Raw genomic sequence first — 23,390 nt, 5'->3', positions numbered from 1 at the left:
GTTGCAATCTACTTCTTGCAACTTGGACGAGTAATTTATTTTGCGACAACCATCGGTCTTCTTCTGATTTCGCTCGCAAACTGTCACTGTACCGCCGGTAAATGCTAATGTAATTGCGCTAATAAATTAACACACTGGACCCTATAATTAAAATACATTTATGGCATTTTGTTCCGCAGGAAGCGTTTCGACCCTACGAAAGTGTTTATTTTTGAATTTATATCAAGAGACGAAGTGTAGGAAGTAATCATAAATTCACTCGAATGAATAGAGGAGAAATGCTTTTATTACCTTAAAAGTTGTTAAAAGTTGACTGTGACAGATTAGACATCGTGATTTGAAAGTTGAATTTAGTTTTTATTAGACGAGAACTAAATTTACTTTTGAAATTTAAAAGGTTTTGTTTTTATCGATGATGAAATCGTTAGAAGAAAATGAAATCAAACATGATTCGGTCCGTTCGGAATAGGTATGTAAGGAGATACGTATCGAGTTTAATGAAATTTGTATTTCGCTAAAGTGGCAGCTGTTGGGTGCTTCTTCATAGGGCACGGATCACGAAAATGTCAACGTCCTGGTGGCACGTGTTCGGTTTTCCTCAACGGACGACGTTAGAGTTTATGAGAAAATAAGATTGTACGTAGATGAAATAGAGACCTTTACGGTGGAAGGATGATTAAGCTTTATGAGAAATCTATTCCGTCGCGGTCGAAAGGCCAAATAGCGCATTTATTCCACTCAACCAGTCGATGGGGCGCAAAAAATAAATAAAAGAAACCCTCCACCATCTGGCCGGGCGAAGTATAACAGGGAAATTGTCTGGAGGAGACGTTCGATCCCTTCGGGACGCGACTCGCTTTAAAGAACGTGTCGAATTAAAAGCTGCCATGCGCTCCGTCGACTGTGTTAATTTAATTTATAACGTGTCTGGCTAATTACTCTTCAAACAACAAAAAAAGTCGCGAAATTAATCGCACGGCTCGGGAAGGAAAGCGAAGGGATTGATGAATTTTCCACGACGAGCTTTATCGGAGCGTGGAGAATGTTAAGAAGTTTCGTTTCGTTCGCAGCGTCGTTTCCGGTTTGCCAAACGAACGTATTTGCATCGACGGCGTTGTTTTAGGAGCGTCATTTTATCACTTATTAGTCGGGATAATAAAAGGCAGAAAGTGGATCGTGAGTTGAAGTTTTGGCGGTCGGTTTCGGGGAGTGATTAAAGACGGGACCATTCCACCCTCGAAAACATTGAATCGCACGCTCGAAATTACCCCGGAGAGAGTTATCCGACTTTAATGGCCATATTTATCGCTGATTTGTTGCATATGTAAATGAAACGGTGCGTTATCTGGGAAGCCGCCAAGCACCTGGGTGTGGCGTCGTTTTCTAACCGACGTCAATCCGAAATGATCGAGGGTGATGTATCCCGACGGGCCGGTTTTTTTTTTTTCTAGAGCCGACGATGCAAAACGAAAGCTCCCACTTGCGGCAAAAAGCTCGTCACCGGGAGATAATGGAGCGTTCTGGGGCGTTAATGATATCAGACGCCCCCGATTGAGCTTCGACAGTTTTGGAACAAGATGTGGACGTAATTGGGAACGATAACAATAACATAAATAACATCGATAAGTAATGGTTGTTGTCTTTAGAAATGGACATCAATGAGCACAAAGGGGGGAGAAAATGCTGCGACTGACTTGGCACAATGTGCTCAATTAGAAACAGTCGAAATCAATAGATGCGTAGTGGACTATTGAGTCAATTGAGGATTTCTAATCTCATTGAAACTTGAAAAGAGTAGAAAGATTTTAAGTCCGCACACTAATTGCGGCTTTTTAGTGAATTTGTAATATTTGCTGTGGTGGCTTCTTTCTCGAGTGGAGGTAACAGAAATGGATAATAAAGTTGGATTGAAGGATTTGTTTGTTATAAATGATGTTTCTGAATTCTTAAGTTTGATCAATAGGTAATTTGACAGTTGGAGGGAGCGGTTTGAATTGGACTCGAGTTCCTTCAAAAGTAAGAAGCAGATTTGTGTGCGATCCCGGCGCCTCCACCATTTGCACGACGGCCACGTGGATGTCGGAGAACAAAAAGGGGAAATCAGTCGGCAACGCTTCTGGAATGAAATATAGGCAATTATACAGTACTTTGATTAAGCGGAGGCGACGACCCTCCAGCACCATTACTAGCGGTGTAGCGTTGTGAACTATGACCCGTGAATTCCCCATACCAATCGTGCTGACCGGCTACGCGCTACCAGCACGACACTCTTGGGTTTTGCGGTGGTGCTCGACACAAGTCTCTGCTTTCCCTCAGCTTGTTATTGAGCAAACAGCGACATTCCAGGCTACTGGAATATTCAATTAAAAATTTGAAAAAAACAACCTGGAGATTTAGTATGGAACGCGGCGTATCGTACTGCAGTCGTTTTTTGCTTCCGGGGATACAAACGAGATTGGGTTTAGCAATTAAATCTTAAGGATTTAATTAAGGACTTAATTGCTTGGATGCAGTACTTAATTGCTACGTGTACGACAACTATTTGTACGACGATCGTATTTACTGCTTACCAGATTTTTGCGGGTTCGAAGTAGGGGAGATTAGATCTATATATAACTGCCCATGTCTGAGACGAGTTATTGAATTGAGATAAATTTTGACGAGGCAACGTTTCTTTCGTAATTTATTACTCGAAAAGATTGATTGCGGTATCGGTCGTCAATAATCCATCTATTGGAGTGAACAGGTGGCGTTATCGGAAAGATATTCAAATTTGTTGTAATCTGGACGCGTATTGATGCACAGAATTTTAGAAAATTTTCTGTTGATTCTTAACACAATAGCAGCCAGCACTGTTAGTTTTAAGGGAGGGGAGTCGGTTCTAACAGCATCGGTCTTATAATAGCAAGGGGAACGTCCGTATAGATACTACAACAAAACTCGCAAGAAGTACGGCGAGGGTGCGAGAATTAAATGAGCCATGGGGCAAGAGAAGGGAGGCAGTGTTATGGTGCAACGTTTCTTAATAAGTGTATTAAGGAGATAAGAAGCAGACGCAAATGCAGTAAATGATTTATAATGAAATCAGTCGAAAGTAGCAGAGGGATTGATGAGATATTCCGAGTCTTTAACAGACCCCGCTCAGTTTATAATTACTTTTAACTAAATAAAGCATGGGTCCCGAAGCTTTTAAAAAAATAACGTTGACGGGGTTTTCTTTTTGAAGTTTCCTTTTTTCAAAGACATTTTGTCTCCTGCAGAAACCACCCATCTCGGAGGGACTACCCGTTGTTCATCAGAACCGAAAGGTTCGGGGTTGGGGCTTCTCACGTCCACATGTCGGATTTTCATCCGAATTGATGATAAGGAACTGTAACATGACGCGTCCAGTAATGAGCTTAGGTACGATCAGATGTGGTTTCAATATGAATGATGTTCTGCTTCGCTTGCGGTGATTAATCAACTAGAACACGGTCGGTATTTGCATTACGTATGAAGCTGGATCGTAGGAGATTCCTAAAATAAGTCTTCTAGTTCTCGAGAGACCGCAATCGTGTTAATACATATGCATCAGTTCTTTTATTAACTTTACGACGGTTTAAAATCAAACTGAAGTTTAGCACGAGCCTCATTATTCCGAAGAAGGCCATATAACTTGTCCGATTTTTCAACGTTAAACACACATTTTCTGTCGCGTAAACTCCGTCCTTTTTGCGGTTGTAAAAAGACAAGCAACGAGGAAAGGGGAGTGCTTGCATGACCTGAAGGAGTGACTTCTGTCAGTCGTATTTTCTCGTTTTGTCTTGATGTTTTGTTTTATAGTGGAACAATATTTATTATATTTCTCGTACATAAAACTGTTCCAGATTATAAATCGAGAAACGTAAAAAAATATGTCGTTTGCATTGATTGAAATAAAGTCCGGTGTCAAATTAGAAGTCATGCTGTCGTTCAAAAGTCACGCCATTTAATTCTCGACCCGGTACAATGCTATTACTTTAATTTTCATGATAAGGTGTTTTACTAAGACAGATGGAAAGCGTTAATTGTACGGGTAAAGCTGACACGAATAATTAACATATCGGAAGGTAACGTCTAATAAAGAAGCCAATAAAATGAGTAACAAAAGTGAGGTGAAATTGTATTGTTTTTTAAGTGATGGGTTGTTTAATGGTGCGGCTGCAGTTTTATTTTTATTGAATCATTAATTTCCTGGCTTGTTCTGCATCGTGCTTCTTTTTAATCCGTCTTTTCTACGTCTGCTGCAAGAGTGTTTTAATTGAATTTTGTGTCAGAGGAAATTATTTTGTTCGTTTTGTAATGAAATGGGCCGTAAAGACGGTATTTTTGTGGGAAGTACGTGATCTCGACGGCCGTGAATTGACAAAGGTGTTGTAAAGTTTCCTAGAGAAATGACTTAGAAGATGTACGACTCGGAGTAAGGTTTACGACGTTGAGAACTTCGTCTAATGTACCTACGTTGTATACGGAAGTGTTGAGTATATTATTTGTTTTCGACTTTCGTTTTATTCGTTAAATTTTAGTGTGTTTCATTGTGAGATACGCCGTGTCAAGACTTTTGACAACAGACTCTGAATAATTACCAAGTTCAAAATATCGTTTAGCAGTGGGTTGTGTCTCCGGAGATTTAAATCTTTAACTTCTAGTGAAAAGTCATTGAGAAACTAATTTCGAAGAGAAGCCTCTGTGGTGGAGCCTATTGATTTACTGTGTGTATTTGCAATCTTTAAAAATTAATGCCGAGAAACATGCTTCCATTAGGGAATGCCGAAGCATTTATTTTTAGAAATAAGGGACCACGGATTCTATAGATTTTATGTATTAACCTATTATTTCGGCCTTTCTTCCGAAAATTCGTGACTGCGTTTCGAGATTACATTTTATGTTTTTGCTTTAGTTTTAATTCAGGTCCTGCGGGTTGGTCCCGGAATTATTTATAATTTGCGTTCGGCAAACCTTTTGGGCTTCTACTTTTTTTTTTATTTGATTGCACTTACTTATTAAAACGAGAAGACGTTATTTTTGTAACATCTGCTATCAACAGCTCCCATTCGGAGGAAAGAAACGGAATGTATAACTGGTAAAAGGCGAGGTAATGACGTAGCAAGGACAATAATAATAAAGATGGAAGCATAAAAGAAAAGAAAACTGGCATTGATAGAAATAATCAAATAATAATCCGAGCCAAAAATGGTCCTTCTTAATTCCATCTCGGATATCTCCTAATGCCATTTCATAGTTAATGAAGTTCCCTGTAGTTCCCATCACGTATTTGTTCGGCCGAGTTGGATCGTCTTTCCCAGAAGGAGGCGAGTTTTATCGAGGCGTCAGTCGAAGCCTTCTTCGACGAGACATTTTTGTTTTGACGTCTGTCGGAATTAATTGCGCACCAATTTGACATTTATGGAGACATCAGAAAAATTGAAACTTTGTCTCTTACATAAATTTAGCGAGTCGTCTGGAAGCGTCGAACGTCGGTCGCAGCCGCGTCGTGATTGGGGCTGTTGCCGGCGTGTTTTGAGGGCAGCGTCTCGACGCTCTCCAGTAAGTCAACGCTGACGGTGCGTAGCGGTCCGACGTTAGCGATAGCGTCGCTAGATAGTCTTTCGTCGTCGATAACAATCGAAATAAAACTCAGTGCACCATGTAATTTCGACATTCGTCATTAGCATTACCATAATCCCTTGTCGATCGTCGTGATTGTCGTGGTGTTTTCATTTAGTGTTTTATTGTGAACCATGTTGGGATTTGGGTAATCTAATTAAGTTGTATCGTAAATTTATTTGATTAATCTCACAAGAGTCGGATAGATTTGGTCGTAAAATGATGGTCAGTTTTGATGTCGAGTTTGAAATAATTTGCCGCAAAACTTGTCGGGGTTGTGGATAATGGAGACCATACCCGCGTTTAAGTTCTTGAATTTTTAAATTGAATCCTATCTAAAGACAATGGAATTTTTGATTTTTTAATCTATATGTTAATTTTTACAGTATGTAGGTATTACAGTAGACCCAAAATTACTTTACTGCTTCGATCAGTTTCGCTATTGATTAACAATTTGGACCCCAAAATCTATAGGGTGAGAGCACACAGAGAACAGTTTATTTCAAATAAATAAAATTAATTATTCACCAATAAATGATTTCTTTACCGGCGGCGAATTAAACTTTTATTTATAGGAACTAAACCATTTAATTGCATTACGTTTGCTATTGACCACAAACGCTTAATTACAAATTTGGAGTTTTGCTTATTTGGAGTCACTTAAATTTGTTTGTGAGAATTAAAACATTGCGAACAAATTTCGATAGTTTTATTAGCCTCCAGTTGGCTTTACTGCGCACAACAAATGTATATTTTAATTTTCTTACCTTCTTTATTTATAAGAAGTTACAATTTATTTCTAGAAACTGCAAGTTTATTATGTACTCTAGCTTTACAGTTGCAGCAAAATGTGTGGATAGAACGTTCTATAGTTGTTTATTTCAGAGTATCAAAATAGTCTTCTGAAAAATTAATTATCGGCTGTTAGTTGTGAAGGATTTATTAATGGCAAATTTATTGTTTATTCCTGAAATTTACATATTTTATCTATAGGTGGTATGTAGGTACATATTTGGAAATTAAAAAAATATATTTTGCAAATATTTTTTTATTTAAGAAATACTTACGTACTGGTTTATGTATACATGGTAACATTGCAGTTCTAACTAAACTACTTAACTAACTATTCTAACTAGACTACTTAACTAAATTACGAACGGAAAAGCTTATAAAATTGCCGAAAAACCTTTACTGAATAATTTTTGCAATCATATGTGTTCCATCAATTCCTATATGAATGGATCGAGGAATAATTAAATGTTGTGGATTAAATTTTATAATTCTTTTTCTATTTTGTTTAGTTGAAATCTCGATTTCAAATGCTGCCATGTGACTGTTAAAACCCACAGTGACACAACTGTCATAAACAATGTAAACGCTACCGCTCCAGTCTGTGACAACATTTCGAATTACACCAAAAATTGGTTCACTTACGTCATTTGTTTTATCGTGAAAAGCATAACCGATCTTATAGAATATTCCATTAATTTTAGCCCAACTAACTACATACAAGTCACTGATGCAGTCTGTAGGAAATGCATCGTTTAAGTTATAATTCTGTAAAGTACCAAGGAATTTGCCAGTTTCAAACGAATTTTCGATTCCCTTATTACTCAAAAGTCTATATGCCAATCGCAATTGTAACTTTAGTGATAACGTATATGGCAAATTTATTCTAGAGTTAACAATGTGGGCATTAACTTTCGACAATTTATGCATAGCCTCATAACGAATGGACGATAGATGTTTTAGAGGACCAACACATAGCATAGTTGAAGGATAGTGAACTAAAAAATGATACTTGGGTTTCAAGCCTTCTTGGAATAATTCTTGATAAAGACTGTTATGCTCGGCAATTAAACATTTTAAAAGGCTCAAATTAGAAGTTGTAATTGCAGGACTCGTAATTATGTCGACTATATCATATAACAACAAATATAGCCTCCAATGTTCGTCTCCTTCTGGTATTTTGTCACCTATTATTATTCCAAAGTAAGTTACAAGAGCAGCCATTTCTGAAGCCGACATTATTAAACAACCCTTAGTTAGATGATGGTCAGAAATTGCTGGTATAGGATTGCCTATGTCAACATTGCTGTTATATTGGAAGTATTTCAATCGGTGATTTAAGCAATTTAGTGAGATATATTTTTTTGATATCAGTTGTTTTATAATTTTCGCCATATCATATCTACAAATACCCTCATAAATGTCATGCATTAAGTCAAATGTGATATTTTCAACATTGTGATAGTTTTTTAAACTGTTAAAAATACAGGAACCTTGAACCCCAAATTCTTTGTTAACGACGTCAAGCTTATAATTTTGTTGATTCCTCAAAGTGGAATAATTTTCAAAAATGGCCACCTGAGTTTCAGCTTTGCTGCTTCGACATTTACGACAAAAATAATGGCTGCTAAAAGATTCAGTAAATCCGAGCAAAGAGTTAAGTCCCAGATTATCTCCTAATACAGCAAATAAACAAAAGTAAACTCGCAAATTACCTTCTGGAAGTTGTAAAGTAACACCATTCGATTCTAGAAACTGTAATTCCTCAAGTAATGAATTAAATGCCTTTCTATTTCCAAACATTGACCTATCAGAGCTGTACATTAATTGACAAAGAAAAATATTATTTAACGTTGAAGAAAAAGAAGGTGGAATGCCAGCAATTGTATAGTATAAGGCACCAATTTTATGTATACCAGCTTTAGAACCTAAAGGATTATTCGATTCAAAATCGTCATAGTACAGTAAAATCGGCAAAACAATTTTTTCACCAAAAGTGTGTTGTAGATTTTTCCACAAGCTCCCACAAAAAATGCTAGACAATTCCTGATCCTTATTTGATTCACTGACAATAAATGATTGAATGACGGTAAAAACGCCAGGAAGTTCCAAAAAATTTTTTAAGCATTTTCGCATAGGAATTACTTGCGCCTCACATTTTCTTGAGCTCATGATTACTGTATTTTCCGGATTTCTACGACTGTCCGGCATTTCACCAATAACAACAGACTTTGGCTGTATTAGGTATTTTTCAGATTCCATGTATTTAAAACGTTTATATTCTGTTTTAAAGTTTTCAAATACACTGAAGTTAAATATCGGCTGTATTATTCCATGAAGGTTGGAATCCAAGGCTTTTGTTAACTCAATCTTAATATAGTTTAGTATGTCATCAATTAATTCAGAACTATGTGAGATTATCTCCTGGACAAGATTTCTTGTTATGGAGGGATTACAATATAAGGATCCAATAAATTTTAAGAGACATCGGGTCAGATCTGTGTCTGTAAGTTGAACTGGTATATCTTTAGTGTTTATTTCATCAAAATCAGAAATGGCAGCATTATCATCTTTGTCATTTTGAGATACATTACTTCGATTACTTAAGTCACTGTCCACGCAAACGTTCCTTGTCTTAATATGGTTTGAGGCCACAACCAAATGATTACTGCTGTTCATATGTTTCTTCAAACTGAATACATTGGAAAATTTACGTAAACAATATTGATAACCACATAAATAATTTTGCTGCAAAGGATGTTGTACTTTCAGATGAAAAATAAAAATATTGCATTTCAAAAAGGTTTTTCGACATAAAGTGCAACGTAACATTGTGATCCTATACTGATTTTTGATTTTTAATTTGATTGTGGAGTTGGAAGATCTGGGGCAGTTTTTTATCACTTTTTAAATGAATATCGTAAATGATCCACTGGATAAGAAACCATATATGTTCAGCCTCCAACGGATATTGTAAGTCAAAAACTATAAAAGACTTGAAACATACGTCAACGGCTTTCAGCAGAGTTGGCACTGTATATAAAATGTCATGGATGTAGAGATGAACAGTCTGGATGTCGTAAAATGTTGGGCCGACGATGATGATGTATGGTTGGACGGTCATCCCAAAGCTGGCCATTTTTGTCCTTTTCGCCTCAATGGCATCGTGAATGTTACTTGGAGCCTGCAATTGCTACTACTAATATACTTGTTTCAATATAAACAGAATGATATACCTTAACGTGAAGAATGAAACCCTCCTGAGATTCTGCCACCGTAGGTTTCCAATAAGTTTTTCCTCCTTTCTTTACCACTTTGCTAGCATTGTTCGAAACTGTTTCGAACAACACTAAAAACTTAATGACATCTTCGGAATCTACAGAAATCATATCGCACTTTATTTATATAGAACGCGCCAAGATAATTATGAATTACCCTTTTTAAGCTTTCCGCCATTCAGCAATTCAAACAGTATGCCGTTGGTCGGCTTCTTGTTTTTTGATACTTCTAACACGCTTTCAAATGTTGATGGCCAATGTTCGAAAAGCATGCAAACTTTGTCTTTATATAGTTCTTCGAAATCACTTTCTATCTGAAAAAAACAAGGGAACCTAATTATGAAAACGTGTGCAGGGGTGCCCCATAATTATTCGTTTAAAAAATTTCAACGTTAGGTTTTGTTGCGCAAACTTGTGAAATAATGGGTTCTCTACCAGTTATTTTATAATTTAAAGCATTACCAGTAAATATCCCGTGGATAATTTTAAAATAGGCCAGTCGTCATAAATCGATGATATCGTAATGGGGTCGTTATTGGGGTTAGGAGAAGAAAACTTTTTTCTTAGTTGGAATGATTTTTTCCAGTGCGCTAAAACACTTTCAAATGGCTCGCAATTGTTTTTGAGCCAATCTGCGCTTCTCATTACATCATTCAAATCTACAATGTAATTCGTTTTATAAATATAGATAATGTTACCCCATTTCCACTCATTATGGTATAAGCCCCTTCCCCACGCGGAAATGGGGGTACCTAATATGCATAGGTCTACATACCAACATGAGATTCATCTCCACTTCCTCCTTTATCGTCTTCAGAGGTATCCTTTTTGGATAGCATTTTGCATTTTCTTAAAAATTGTAACATGTTTCGATTTTTGTCTACCAGTTTACCTCTTGCTATGCCAGCTGTATTGGTTTTGGAGTACCTTTTAGGAACTGGAGCAGAGAAGTACACTTCTTTGCATTCTTTTGGAAATAATTCCACTATCGCATTGGCGACTTGTGACAATATGTCATTCGTGAGGCGGACGCTGGTGGAGAAAAATAATCATTGTAACACACCCACTGTTTACCACTTACGTAATTATAAGTACTAACTTTATATCGATATCAAAAAAGTTACAGATGACTATGTTCGTTAAATACCCTTGGCACTTAGGACTCAACCCTCTGTCATTGTATGACGCCATTATGGCTTGGCCAGTAACAGTTTTAGCAAGTAATTTCTTTAGGTCAAAATCCACCATGCACTGATGGAAAGTATTATCTCCAAGCTTCATTTTTTTAGGGAGAGGTTGATCTGATTGTTCATGTTCATTATTACTTTCTAGTATTAATATCTCAGCATTCAATATTGTGTTCGAGAGAGGTTGATTTGTTGCCGATTGAACATTTTCGGTATCGTTGTCAAATTCTATTTCAGCGTTCAATCTGTCATTGACATACTCGTAACTGTTTGCAGATAAATTTGATGTTGATGGTATGGTGATGGTGGAAACTTCTGAATCTGTAATGTCAGGTGTATCCTCTGACGGTCGCTGATAATCGCCCTGTTGAACAGGAACGTATTATTCTATAGTGCACGTGATCATGTGATTCACAAGAAAGATAAACACACAAAAATAGTAAGCATAATAAGTATACTCATTTAAACCAAAAAAATTAAACGAAATAAGCTTACATGTAACGGTTGTGCATTATGTATATTATGATGCCAATGTCTCTTTATTCTTAATCGTTCACCTATTGACGGTACAATTGTCGAAAATAATTCATCATTTCGTGTTAGTTGTTCCAACTCCTCTAGAGTAATTTGGTTTTCTACAATGAACATTTTTTATAATAATAAATTTTTCATTAATAATGCTACGAGGTATCTACATATTTTCACATTTACTTAGTTCCTATATACAGAACATTCACACAGAAAGTGCATAAGGATAGATAAAGAGAGAATGATTAGTTCTTTATATTGAAAGTAACAACTGTGCAAATAGACTCACTAATATACAATAACCATCAAAATTTTATAGAATATTATTGATGAGATAAAGAAGGAGAATTGATTATTCAATCCAGTATTTTTTTAATTCATAAATTTAGAAATTTAGAATGAGGTAATGTGTGTAATTAATACTTATTTATGTATGGTAAGATTACTCAATAATGGACCCAGTTATTTCAAAAAGTTTGCGACAATTAGTGGAAGTAACCAAGTGGATATTAAATTTTTGGCAGAAATTAACTCTGATAAAATAAAATCTCACATGCTTAGCTTGGGGTTAACCATGTTTTAAAAGAGTGTGGAAATTACCCAGTTTAGTGACGAGGAACAAAAATATGAAATTCATCTGTAGGAACGGGATGGGTGAGAACTGATAAGTGATAACTCTATCAGGATCAGGTGGTTACAAGCTGCTGCCCATTACTAAAGCTAAAAACGTGAAAATATGATAAAAATACTAAAATCCATTAGCCTTTGTGATTTATTCTATTTTAATTTAGTACTGCCTTAGAAACAATCCTGCTGCAGGGTTCGATATGTAATGTTGCGCAATAATAGGTAAAGGTAGGTACTCACCTGTGAAGACTTGCACCAAATGTTCTAGGTTACACTTTTCAATAAGGAATCTAGCTAGGTCCCAATATTGCTTTTCCATTTTGATTATTTTTACTAAATTCCACAATTCACAAGAACACACTCACATTAGACGTTGGCACAGTCGAAATGCCAATATGCTAAATGCATTGTCATCCTTACAAAAATTTACTACAAAAGCACGTTCGTCGATACCCGATATCGGAAGAACGTAATTCTATTCTTATGAATAAAATTTAATAATGGTAACTAAATTGTTCTTTCATTTATATCCTTTTTGAGTTGTTTGAAACAAAATCATTCCTCAGCTCATTCCCATAAAAAAATGTTATTAAACGCAAACAAATGTCTTACAGCATTCAAACAAATCTTTTTGATTTTCTTCACACAAGGAAGTATTAGTTGTGTATAATAACGATATTGCAAATAAATGGTTTGGTTGCAGGAAATTGTCGTAATTTTTTCTCATTTCTTCTAAGGAGTAAAGCTGTGTTCCGTGTAAATTTTCTTAATATAGAGTAACAAATGGATGTGTGTGCAACTAAATAATACACCACAAGTAAAAACAGGAACGTTTATTAACGTAAAGCAGAAAATTTTTCTGTGTGAGAGTCTCTTAAATTAAAAATCTCTTCGCTGAAAGTTTTTCGCGTATTGATTTTGAATTAAATTAATGAGTTCACGGTTCGAGATTAATAGATCAGTTCGTTGTTAATTACCACTGTCCATGATCATTAGATTTGGCAAATTATTTTAGACCTTCCAATCTTCCATCCGGTTCAGTTGAACAGAGATGGGTACTCGGACCTCGTCTGTTCACATAGAGATCCCGGAATTATTCAAATATATTCATTGTCTTTGGAAGATAACGATAATAATTAACATTCCATTGATACAATTTCACCATTTGCGGCTAATTTGGTGTTTCAGAATTTAGTCAAAATTGGCGTGTTAAACTCGTGAAGTGATCCTTGAAAAGGTCATTGTGGCGGGAACCTCTCGGTCCAAATATGCATTATAATCTTGAACGTTAAACACGCTAAATAAATTAGCGTTGTAATTTCGAGTGTCAAAAGTTGTGAGGGACATAGAGTTGGGAAAGTTGCCCCCGACATTCCACTAGCCGAGCATATTTAACCAACTTCATTTGCGTTCAGGTACCCCATCCGGCAACTTCCCTAATTGCAACTGTCTGTTTTGCGGGGACAATGTTGAACACATGTGTACGTTGTTAGTGTGGACAAAGTCGTGCCAACATGTTCTTTTCTTTGAGCAATATCAATAACAACAACCACACGAACAATAACAATAACAACGGTCGGAATGGCTACAGACTGCTTTCTGCCCAAGGAATGGAGACTCTGCAGACGTTCCTTCGAGAACACGGGAACGAATGCATAAAGCAATTCGTGAAGGTATATAGTCAGTGTTTTGGTTATGCATGAAGAATTCTTAGTTCCCCCCGTCTCCCCTCGACACAGACGGACAACATCTCGGGTTAAATCTGGGGAGGCGTCGCGGCTTCCCCATTTTTACACAAAACACAAGTACACTTCAGGTTAGGGTCACAATCCCGACTCCACTTTTACCGGAGCTTTGGATTGTTTTATGCGGCTTTTAGTGTTGTTTATTTATGTGTAATTTGCCGTAACTTTTGGAGGGGATTCATTTTTGATTACGGCGAAATTAAGGTGTTCCCTCCCTTTTCGAAGACGTCATTTAACATTTTAATGAGGCTTCTTGTGAATTACACGAGATGAGATACATTATGCATGTTCTTTGTTATTAGTTGTAGGTAGTTAGGAAGACGTGTCTTCTGTTTTAGCACAATCCTGTTCCTTTTAGTTAATGATTATCCTTAAATGTGACGTCGTGAATTTTTCTTCGCTCCGGAGCTACCTAGCGTATAATTTACAATGAATTACCTTATATTGCTGACATTATTTCGCCAGAAATACTTTCGGGAAGTGCACGGGCGAGGATATGAAGTAGAGCCAATATAAAGTTCTCAATTAATCTTTATCTCGAAGGAAACATTCGCCCTCAAAGTGCACGTTCTCGAAATTATACGTCCACCATCACGTTTTTCTCCTCGATTGAACTCGGTAATAATTCAATGAAATATTTTCGATTTTACAATCGCATTCTTTTGAAACAATCACCAAGAGCTGAAGCTTTCCTATGAGTCTTTATATTTGAAAGAAACTTAACAAGAATGTTGTTTCGTTCTTCAACAAGGATGTCCACTCGGAGATGCTTTACATACATTCGAATGAAAAACTTTTCGAATTCTTCCTCCATGGCCAATATCGGCTAGAAATGCGAAATAAGTAAACAGAAGAATTTTATTAACGAATCTGAATTTTTCGAAGCTCCATGTTCTCGACCGAATTTTATTACGAAGGCATCTGGCATGACCAATAAAAAAGTTCTTGGTTTAACGAGTATAAGTGTTGGGGTAGGAGAAATATTTAAGGGTTTGTTTGATGTTTTGAGGCGAATGGCACTTTTTCAACCGCATCGGAGTTCATTGTTTTCTAAAGAGGCGGCAGTAATGACGGATCTCATTGGTTTATTTGTTTCTGCCAGCCATATAAACCTACCCATTTCTATGGAGGTCGACGCTTTTATAGTTCTTGCAATTTTCTAAGGAGGCTCATCTTTTTAGAAAAGTTTTTTAATTTATCCACTAGCAAGTGAATGCCATTCAAACTTTGTGTTTTTCGATCAATGCTACTGTGTTGATTTATGGTAGCAAATAAGAAACTTGTCGGGATCGGCGTTGCTATATCTATTAATAGATGACCGGTAGAAGGACCTCAACGTTCCGAGAGAATCCTAAAATTTTCAAATCACATTTATTCAAGAACAATCGAGATGGCTTACCTACACCTTGTTTGGAATAATGTTGAAATTGTTGGGTTGCCACAAAGCCTGCCACGGACACACCCCACGATGACAAAAGATGTTGGAGCGAGGAGATTAAATCCATTTACAAAAATTACACATGAAATTGCGACTGTCACGTACGGTCTGGAGGGTCGTATGTTTTTTACAGTTCTTGTTTGTCTGTAATTTCTGAACTGTATTGTTCAACACCGGAGCCGTTGTAATCCGACGCCCGTGTGAGATTCATCTCAAACCTACAAGTTTAACGAACTTATAAATCTTTTCTGTGGTGCTAAATCGCCCGGATTAAAAAGAACAGATTTCGGTTTCGTTTCTACGAGGACACGGCGGTTTCTTCTTCGACCAAGAGCTGACTGAAGGCTTCCGATGGCCGTAAGTCGTTTGCATGTATTCTATGGGGAATTTCTGTCTCGTCCGTGGAATAAGTTAGGATTATGGCGTGAGTGGTTCTGGTCGCGTTTGATCGCACTAAATTCTACGTTTAAGCGACTCCGAAGTCCGCGACATCACGACGTTTTCCGCTAGATTTATCTTCGTATTTTATGACCCCGAGGTGTCCAACACTATCTCTTCTGCAGTGAGAGACATACATGGGGAATTTATAAGCCGGCGCGTTTCTCGCCAGGTTCGTAGCGTAAATATGAATATAAAGTTTTCTGCTTTTCTTGATTGCATCCATTGTTGTAAGCCGCCGGTGGAAGTCGTTTGTTCACAATAAAAATTGGAAATGTCGTTGTGATGCACGGTTTTCCGGTGCACATTGTATTAAGTTGTGTCAACGAAATAAAGGATGCCCGGAAACTGGATTAATTTTAATGTTGTGGAATTATTCTGCAATTCTCAGAAATTTATATGTTTATTCATTTATCTGCGTCAAGAAATATAAAGTAAGGAGGATGTGGAAGATTTGGAACTAATGGAATTTAACTGAAATTATGAGTTGATTTATTATAATCGTAAACTGACATCACACGTTGAATTTCTAACGGTTCAGATTAGATGAAGGGTAAACTATTTTCGCTTCAAGTGGGAAAAACCGAGAGTTGTTTTTCTCGTTTTTGTGCTGTATAATTTAATTAGTGGGGAAGTAAACAATTTTGGTGCTGCCTTAACAATTCCATTACTGTCGCGAGCTTTTCAATTATATATAATTACGTCTTGAAAATGTTGTTTTGCTTGTCATTTACAGACTTTATATGCGCAGAAAGCTTCTTGAAACCAAAATTCGTTACGCGTTGGTAACATTTACAAATCTCCGGCTGCTTTTTGCAATGCAAATAGACATCATCTCTCCCTAGAGCTTTCAAAATATCTTGAGTCGTCGCATTAAGATAAAACACCGTTAATTAAGCAAATTGGAGCTTTTTTTATCGTCTACAACTCATTTACGACTCATACTATCCAGCTTTTGCATTATTAAATTTAGCGGTAAATAATCTACGTGGAAAGTGATCTTCATCATATTTTTTCCGATTTAATATTTAAGAGTAGCGATGGCAGTTGTCAGTCCCGGGGAGTGCCATTAGAGATAATTTGAATTATTTACAGTTGTTTCAAAATTTCAACGCGCTGCAATGGAATCTAATCAAGTTTTATCTATGCCACAAAGTTTGTAAATTACAGTTGCATAAAAAAAACGAGAGAGCTTTTAAATGCAGTGGTGATTTACAAATAATTTGCAACCGCATTTTTCACCGGCAGTGTTAAATTTTAACTGGGGATCGCCAGTCTTCCAGAACTTGCACAAACAGAGATTCGTCTTCTTGTTTTTTGTTTCGTGGTCGAGGATTTTAAATTTTCACCCTCCGATCGCGCCGGTTGGTATCTCGGTTCTTTATCCATCGGATCAAATAGGATCAACGATTTAAATGTGTCCGGATGGTTGCTGGCCGATTTCACAAAGAGAAATCCAACTTTACCGCAGTAAGACGTCCTGATGTAATCTAGTTAGGGAGTTATCTCGCATCTGAAGTCCATCCCTCAAGCCATGGAAGACGCTGTAATTATTTCTTGGTTGGCTTATGCAAATTTGATCTGACCGTAAGATATGATTTAAGAAATGGAGCTTTTGTTTGGCGATGTTTGATTAATTCGACTGAATTAAAGGGCAAACCGGGAAAATATTTGATCATCCTGAATTATTATTCTGTTTGTTTGATAAAATTCAATCGTTTTGGAGCTTTAACGGAGGCGGATTCACATAGCCGGGAGCGGCGCCCATATCGGATTCTTATTTACCAAGGATCTATATTTTCTTTCGTTCGTGACTCGCGAAGACATATACAGGGCGACGTGGGTTGTTTACTCTGCTCATTGTATTTTATAAATTTCGAGTGCTCTTTGTACGAAATAAAACTTGAAACAATGTACGAGTACGCAACGAAACTACGACTTCACCAAAGTGATGACCTTTCGTTCATTTGATGTCAATTGGACAGTTGGTCAGTTGGAGAAGTAACAGTGGTTTTATTTTTGTTTTATAGCTTTCGAGCTCTCATCCTGGTTTGGGAGTGGTGCTCCACTAAAATGCATACAACTTGCGAAACAAGTAAGATTTTTCTCTAGGGTATAGCACATAGTTAGCGTAAAGCGTTGAATGGCTTCTGGTACAAAAACTAATGTACCCTGATTTATTAATTTGGAACGTCTCGGCTACCAAAAGAGGGGAATCGAATCGCTTTCAATTGCTTTCGTATTTTATGACATCGATAAAAAAGAGAGTGAAACAGGTCGAGAGAAGAAAACAATTTAAAAAATGGTACAGTAATCCGTTATACCTGTCGTATTTTTTAACGGTGTAAAAGGGTGACTAGTGAAAGAAGGAAAAGTGCAGTTTTTCATAACCTCACCTATAAATTTTCAGTTGTCGCTTTGGAGCTTTTTCCCATTTTACAACCTGGACCAAGCCTTCTTTGGAAGCTTTCTTTGTAATAAAAAGTAAATTGCTTGCGTATTACTTGAATGAGAAAAGCGTCGAGACAATCTGGGTTGGATTGTAAACAAAGCGAAAATCGGTGGTATCGATACAGTTTGAAGTTACTACACCAGCAACATCAGTATTTCATAATTTAGTAGCACAGCAGTTTGAGCTGAAGTCGCAAGGGATCGGCTGTAAAGGGCACAGGATCATAGATTATCATCAGCGACCTTCTGAGCCGTGACAAGATAGATAACGTTTGAATATTACAATAATTTAATTCCGTACTTCATTACGTAACAATAGAATCAAGTAATTTTTGAAAATCGATATGATCAGAGCTTTTAACGATTTTAATTAGTTCCGTCGGTCCACTCAACTATTTGAAATTTCAGCGGTAACATCACTCGAGCTTTCGCGTGAGCATAAATCAAGGTATTGCAGGATTTGCAGTCGTTGCCTGCCAAAAGAATGTCAGTTAATGTCAAGCATTTTCGTGACTCGGGATCACAACGGACGAAAAAATCTGGAGTTTGTGAGCTGTGTTCGTGCCACTTTCCCTAGAAACTTTCGCAATTGAATAACGGGCTTAAAATTTAAACGGCTTACAAAAGAAAGGTGACCACTTAAACTGCTCGAAAATCACCATGGTCGCTCGTAAGAGAAAAGTCCGAGTGGAAATTGCAAATGAGTTGAGTTCCAGGATTAGTCGTAAAACATTAGCACTTTCCAGAGCTAATTAACCAACTAGAGTCCATTACGAAAGCGAGGGACAGATCCTGTTTCGAAAAATAAAAAATTCTTCATGGCACACGTTTTAATCAAGAGGAACGGTCAGTTCGTTAAAGCGAGTTTTTTTAGTGGAGCGTGCGTTTTGAGAAAAAAAATCGCCTTGGATGGGAACAGCAATTTGCAGCCATCTGCGGCGGATGCGATTTGCTGAAGGCATCTCGAGCATGTGTAGCTAATTCAGGAATTTTATCAACACCTGGCAAGTTTCCCATTCTCGACGTTAATTAACAATTCGGCGGCACAATCGACGCGCCAACGTCCGCTTAAATATTAAAATGTCGGCTTGCTCCAGTGTGATGTCTTGGGATTTTACAGTTCCGTAATAAAGACGGATTGAAAATCCGTAATTTCCTCTCTTATTTCCGATAAAACTCTGGCTACAAATTCGTTTTTAAAGCGCACCAAACGTTCCAAACGAGCAAATTGGTGTTGTAAAAATAAGGGGTTCTTAGTCTTCATTCCTGCGGATTGGTCTGTTAAATATTTATTGGATTTCCTACGTCAGGGAGGCGACAACGGCGACAAGTTTACGCGTTTCTCACATGAATTATTTTGAATAAATAGACGAGAAGCGTAATGTATTATTGTAAAAAGAACGAGAACGGGAACGAAAAGAAGCAGTAAGAGAACGGAAGAAGATTCGGGCGTGCGTGATTAAACATACGGCAGAAAGAAAGAAAAGAATATAGCAAATTCATTGCGTTGACACGGAATGGTCGAGAAATAGATGAGAATTCTTTTCAAATAAATGGTAGCAACATGTGTTTGTCAAAAGGGTTTCAGAATCGAACGCAGTAGAGCATTTTATGTACAAGAAGAGGAAACAAGGACAGTACCTATCGGAAAACAGGAATGACAACTAGATATTCGTCTTGGTGGTGTCTGTGATTTCTTTAAAAGTGATATCCAGTTAACGCGAGCTGTAAAAATATCGGTCGCGATGACAGCTCTCTGGAAAAGGGTTAGATCCGGATGTCCCCACTCCACGCCTGGCTGCTGCTTTCGCCCTTCGATATGATTTTACAGCCCATATTCCAATTTTTTATTATCAAGTTGCCCCCATAAAACCGGCGATTTTTCATTTTCCAGGCGTAACCGATTAAAATAGTGCAACAAACTGTTCGATAAAGAGATTCCATCAATAACAGGTCACACGGCTGGAAACCATAAATTGTTTACAAAATCAACAGTAACCTATCGCAAAGCTCCACCGCACGTGAAACACGACGAAAACTTTTAAAGTACGACCCCTTCGCCGAACAGTTATTCACCTGTACCCGATGCCGTAAACTATAATGCTTGTCCACATTATGCTATCACGTTCGTGCGTCGTCTGTTCCGATCAATCGGACGTTTTTACTTCCGGTCGTAAAATCTGCCGCCACCATGGGCAACACGACCGTCCGTTTACGGCCACCGGGTTATGAGGAGTAATGACGGAAATGGCGAACACAATAACGCTACGGCCGTTTAATCTTGAGAACGAATTAAAAGGAACGAGGGTAGGAGATTTTAAGGATATTATTATTATTATTATTATTATTATTATTATTTAGTTAAGCTTGCCAACAGGTAATGACCTAATTACAGGCAAGCTATCATTAGTTAGGCAGTAAGTGGAATGAGTAGCAGCATGATACTACTCTCCCATTAGGAATCACACTTACTGCCAGCTTATATATATTCTTTTAGTCCGAGAGCTGATGACGAATTTGGAGAAGGTATTTTAGGCAATCAGAAATTAAAAAAAATGTACTATTTGAATGTTAGTGAATCTGGAATCGACAGTCGCTAAGGGCGTTTGCGGTTATTTTACTACTGCGCAGCATATGAAACTTGCAAAAAATTTATCCCAAAAAATATACTTTAGTCAACTTGAAATTATACTGATTTTTTAGTTTAGCATTTATAGATTACAGAAATAAAAATGCCAGATTATTTGGACGGTTTTAAAGTACAACCCGACTGCCCCAAAGTCATTTTTTTAGTATACGCAAAAAATATACTTTAGGCAGTCTGAAATTTTTATGGCAGATTCATTAATTGATATTAAAAATATGTGCAAAAGAGCCAGCCTAATACGAGGGTTTTAAATAATAACCCGACGCGAATAAACATTTTAAATAAGTGCGACAAAAAAGTCTTATGCGTATACATAGGTACGAGGGAGATAGTTTATCGATGTCTGCCAGCAGTAGCTAAGGAAGCCCTCGGCTCCGATAAAACTGTAACTATTAATATCTGAGAAAAATCATCGAAAAGCTCAACTTTGTTTGTAAAAAGTGCATATTGTTCAGTACTTTACTTATGTTGACAGCTTTTCATCTCCTAATAATGACGTCATCAATATTTTTTTTCAATGACAAGTCCCACTTTTTTCTCCTTTTTCTAATAGATCTTCTCACTACCTATAAAGGCATTCACCGTCTTTTTGGGACCGAGTTGGCTATGACCATCTAGTGATTTTGTTGGCAGTACCTCGGTGATAACTACATTCCCTAAAGGAAATTGACACTTTTTGTGTTAGGTTAGGTTGTTTTCAAATTAAGGTTATATTTTCTGAATAGGTACATTGTTGCCGGATCTCTTAAATCTGGTCTGTAAATTTATTAATGAAAATTCGAAAAATATTATTTCTAAACATAGCAATTTGTTTCTGTTAATCTGAAATTATTGATTTTTTTTCATATGTAACTTTAATTCAGACAATATTCATTCGCATATTTGAAGCAAATTTTTAATATTAGGTAATTAACATCACATTTATTTAGATAGAATATCTAAGCAGACATATGTATAAGCTCTATAGTAAAGAAAGGCGTTGCTGAAGAAAATATTTGTTTAACAATCTATTTTAAAAAAACGAGTCGGGGCCGCCCTTAGCTACTGCTGGCAGACATCGATAAACTATCTCTCTCGTACCTATGTATACGCATAAGACTTTTTTGTCGCACTTATTTAAAATGTTTATTCGCGTCGGGTTATTATTTAAAACCCCCGTATTAGTCTGGCTCTTTTGCACATATTTTTAATATCAATTAATAAATCTGCCATAAAAATTTCAGACTGCCTAAAGTATATTTTTTGCGTATACTAAAAAAATGACTTTGGGGCAGTCGGGTTGTACTTTAAAACCGTCCAAATAATCTGGCATTTTCATTTCTGTAATCTATAAATGCTAAACTAAAAAATCAGTATAATTTCAAGTTGCCTAAAGTATGTTTTTTGGGATACATTTTTTGCAAGTTTCATATGCTGCGCAGTAGTAAAATAACCGCAAACGCCCTTAGCGACTCTCGAATCCAGATTCACTAACATTCAAATAGTATAATTTTTTTAATTTCTGATTGCCTAAAATACCTTCTCCAAATTCGTCATCAGCTCTCCGACTATTTATTCTGTAAAGGATATTATCAAGTTTATCCGTTTGTATGGTTGAAACAGTGGGATCACGACGGGCGGTTGAAGGGGTTTGTGATAATGTTGCATTAAAGGTCAGGAATGGATACAGAGGGCAACGACATCGGTGGAACTAATTCCCGAATTCCGGGGGGGTTTGCGGTGGATTTTTAGAAAATTAGAAGCGGGGGGAGTGGTAGTTATGTGTAAACATCGAGAGAAAAGAATTACCTGGAGAGAAAATGCCCGCCAGTGGGGTAGATATTGGACGGTGATTCAGAAAGGCTAACAGGAAATTAGTTGCTGATATTTTAAAATGTAATCCGAAGGTGTTTTTGGAGGGTAACATAATCGTAAATTAAATTTTCCCCCGTGTTCTAGACCGGTCTATAAATCTTGGGGTGTAAGAAAAACCATCATAATTTATTCATGTGTAAAGTTTTTTTTCCTTCATTTTACCCGCCGCCGCTTTGCTCCCCTGCAATTGTTTCTTGTGTTCACTCTAATATTTGCAATTCATTAAAAGTTTCTTTGCTCCCCCGAGCAATCCCCATCCGACTAGGTTTTCACCGGTAAAATTGTTGACTTCCTTCCAAAAACAATTCCACAAGTTGTAAATAGAGTTGTAAATAGAGTTATCCGGCGAAACTCCACTGTCGGTACGTGGCAGTCCTTCCAGCGATCCTGAGAGTGCTTCGGAGATTTAGCTCTTCCGGTTGCTTTGTGAACGTGGCCGGTCCGCACCGTAGAGGACCGCTAATCAATTCAACCCTGCAGATCCATATATAAAATGCGAGATAATGAATGGGTCCGGCCGATTGTTGAGCACAACCCTTTTCGTTATGAGAGACCGCACAGTGCCGCTCCATAACCAGTACGGTATTCGAATTGTCTCGAGATTTATTGCGGATATATAGAAATCGCACCGAGAGTTTTCAGTGTCGGGAAATACTACACACACGCTCGGTACGTCTTGATTTATGTTAATGCATTTATTTCGTTTAAACTTGTCCCGTTAGAGCGTAACCGAACACAATTTCCGATCGCTTCGTTTTGCTCGTTTGGGGAACGCCTATGTGT

General features: G+C 37.2%; 2 protein-coding genes across 19 annotated transcripts in view; one reads left to right on the top strand and one right to left on the bottom strand.

Annotated features, from left to right (window-relative positions):
- Liprin-alpha (PTPRF interacting protein alpha) overlaps positions 1–23,390 on the top strand; it is an 80,717-nt gene that overhangs the window by 19,402 nt on the left and 37,925 nt on the right. The window contains exons 1-2 of one of the 17 annotated variants that reach the window (XM_069054780.1): positions 5,574–5,773; positions 13,450–13,707. The exons of 15 other annotated variants lie outside the window; for them this stretch is intronic. In XM_069054780.1, coding sequence (XP_068910881.1) covers positions 13,549–13,707 — 159 coding nt within the window. In that variant the 5' untranslated portion in view covers positions 5,574–5,773; positions 13,450–13,548. Of the gene's footprint in view, positions 1–5,573; positions 5,774–13,222; positions 13,708–23,390 lie in introns of those variants that run through there. One more of the 17 variants, XM_069054779.1, reaches the window with a different exon arrangement.
- Positions 6,658–12,822, bottom strand: LOC138135847 (uncharacterized). 2 transcript variants are annotated; one of them, XM_069054785.1, is made up of 7 exons: positions 11,375–12,822; positions 10,792–11,243; positions 10,468–10,724; positions 10,155–10,351; positions 9,850–10,006; positions 9,651–9,790; positions 6,658–9,598 (listed from the first exon to the last, which is right to left on the bottom strand). In XM_069054785.1, exons 1-7 carry the CDS (start codon positions 11,525–11,527, stop codon positions 9,254–9,256), a joined length of 1,701 nt encoding a protein of 566 aa, XP_068910886.1. In that variant the 5' UTR covers positions 11,528–12,822; the 3' UTR covers positions 6,658–9,253. The 2 variants fall into 2 exon arrangements, with proteins under 2 accessions (XP_068910886.1, XP_068910887.1); XM_069054786.1 differs by lacking the exon at positions 11,375–12,822 and having other exon boundaries at positions 10,792–11,259.

This window comes from Tenebrio molitor, chromosome 7 (assembly GCF_963966145.1).
Source record: "Tenebrio molitor chromosome 7, icTenMoli1.1, whole genome shotgun sequence".
Classification (NCBI taxonomy): Eukaryota; Metazoa; Arthropoda; class Insecta; order Coleoptera; family Tenebrionidae; genus Tenebrio; species Tenebrio molitor.
The sequence above is the reverse complement of the archived record's forward strand: the minus strand, read 5'-3'. Positions and strand labels throughout refer to the sequence as shown.

Excerpts from the sequence above, each read along its gene's own strand:
- LOC138135847 (XM_069054785.1), bottom strand. The coding sequence starts at position 11,527 with ATGTTCATTGTAGAAAACCAAATTACTCTAGAGGAGTTGGAACAACTA. Across the intron at positions 11,244-11,374 it reads ATAATGCACAACCGTTACAT|GGCGATTATCAGCGACCGTC; the intron begins GTAAGCTTATTT and ends CCTGTTCAACAG. Across the intron at positions 9,599-9,650 it reads GTTTCATTCTTCACGTTAAG|GCTCCAAGTAACATTCACGA; the intron begins GTATATCATTCT and ends TAGCAATTGCAG.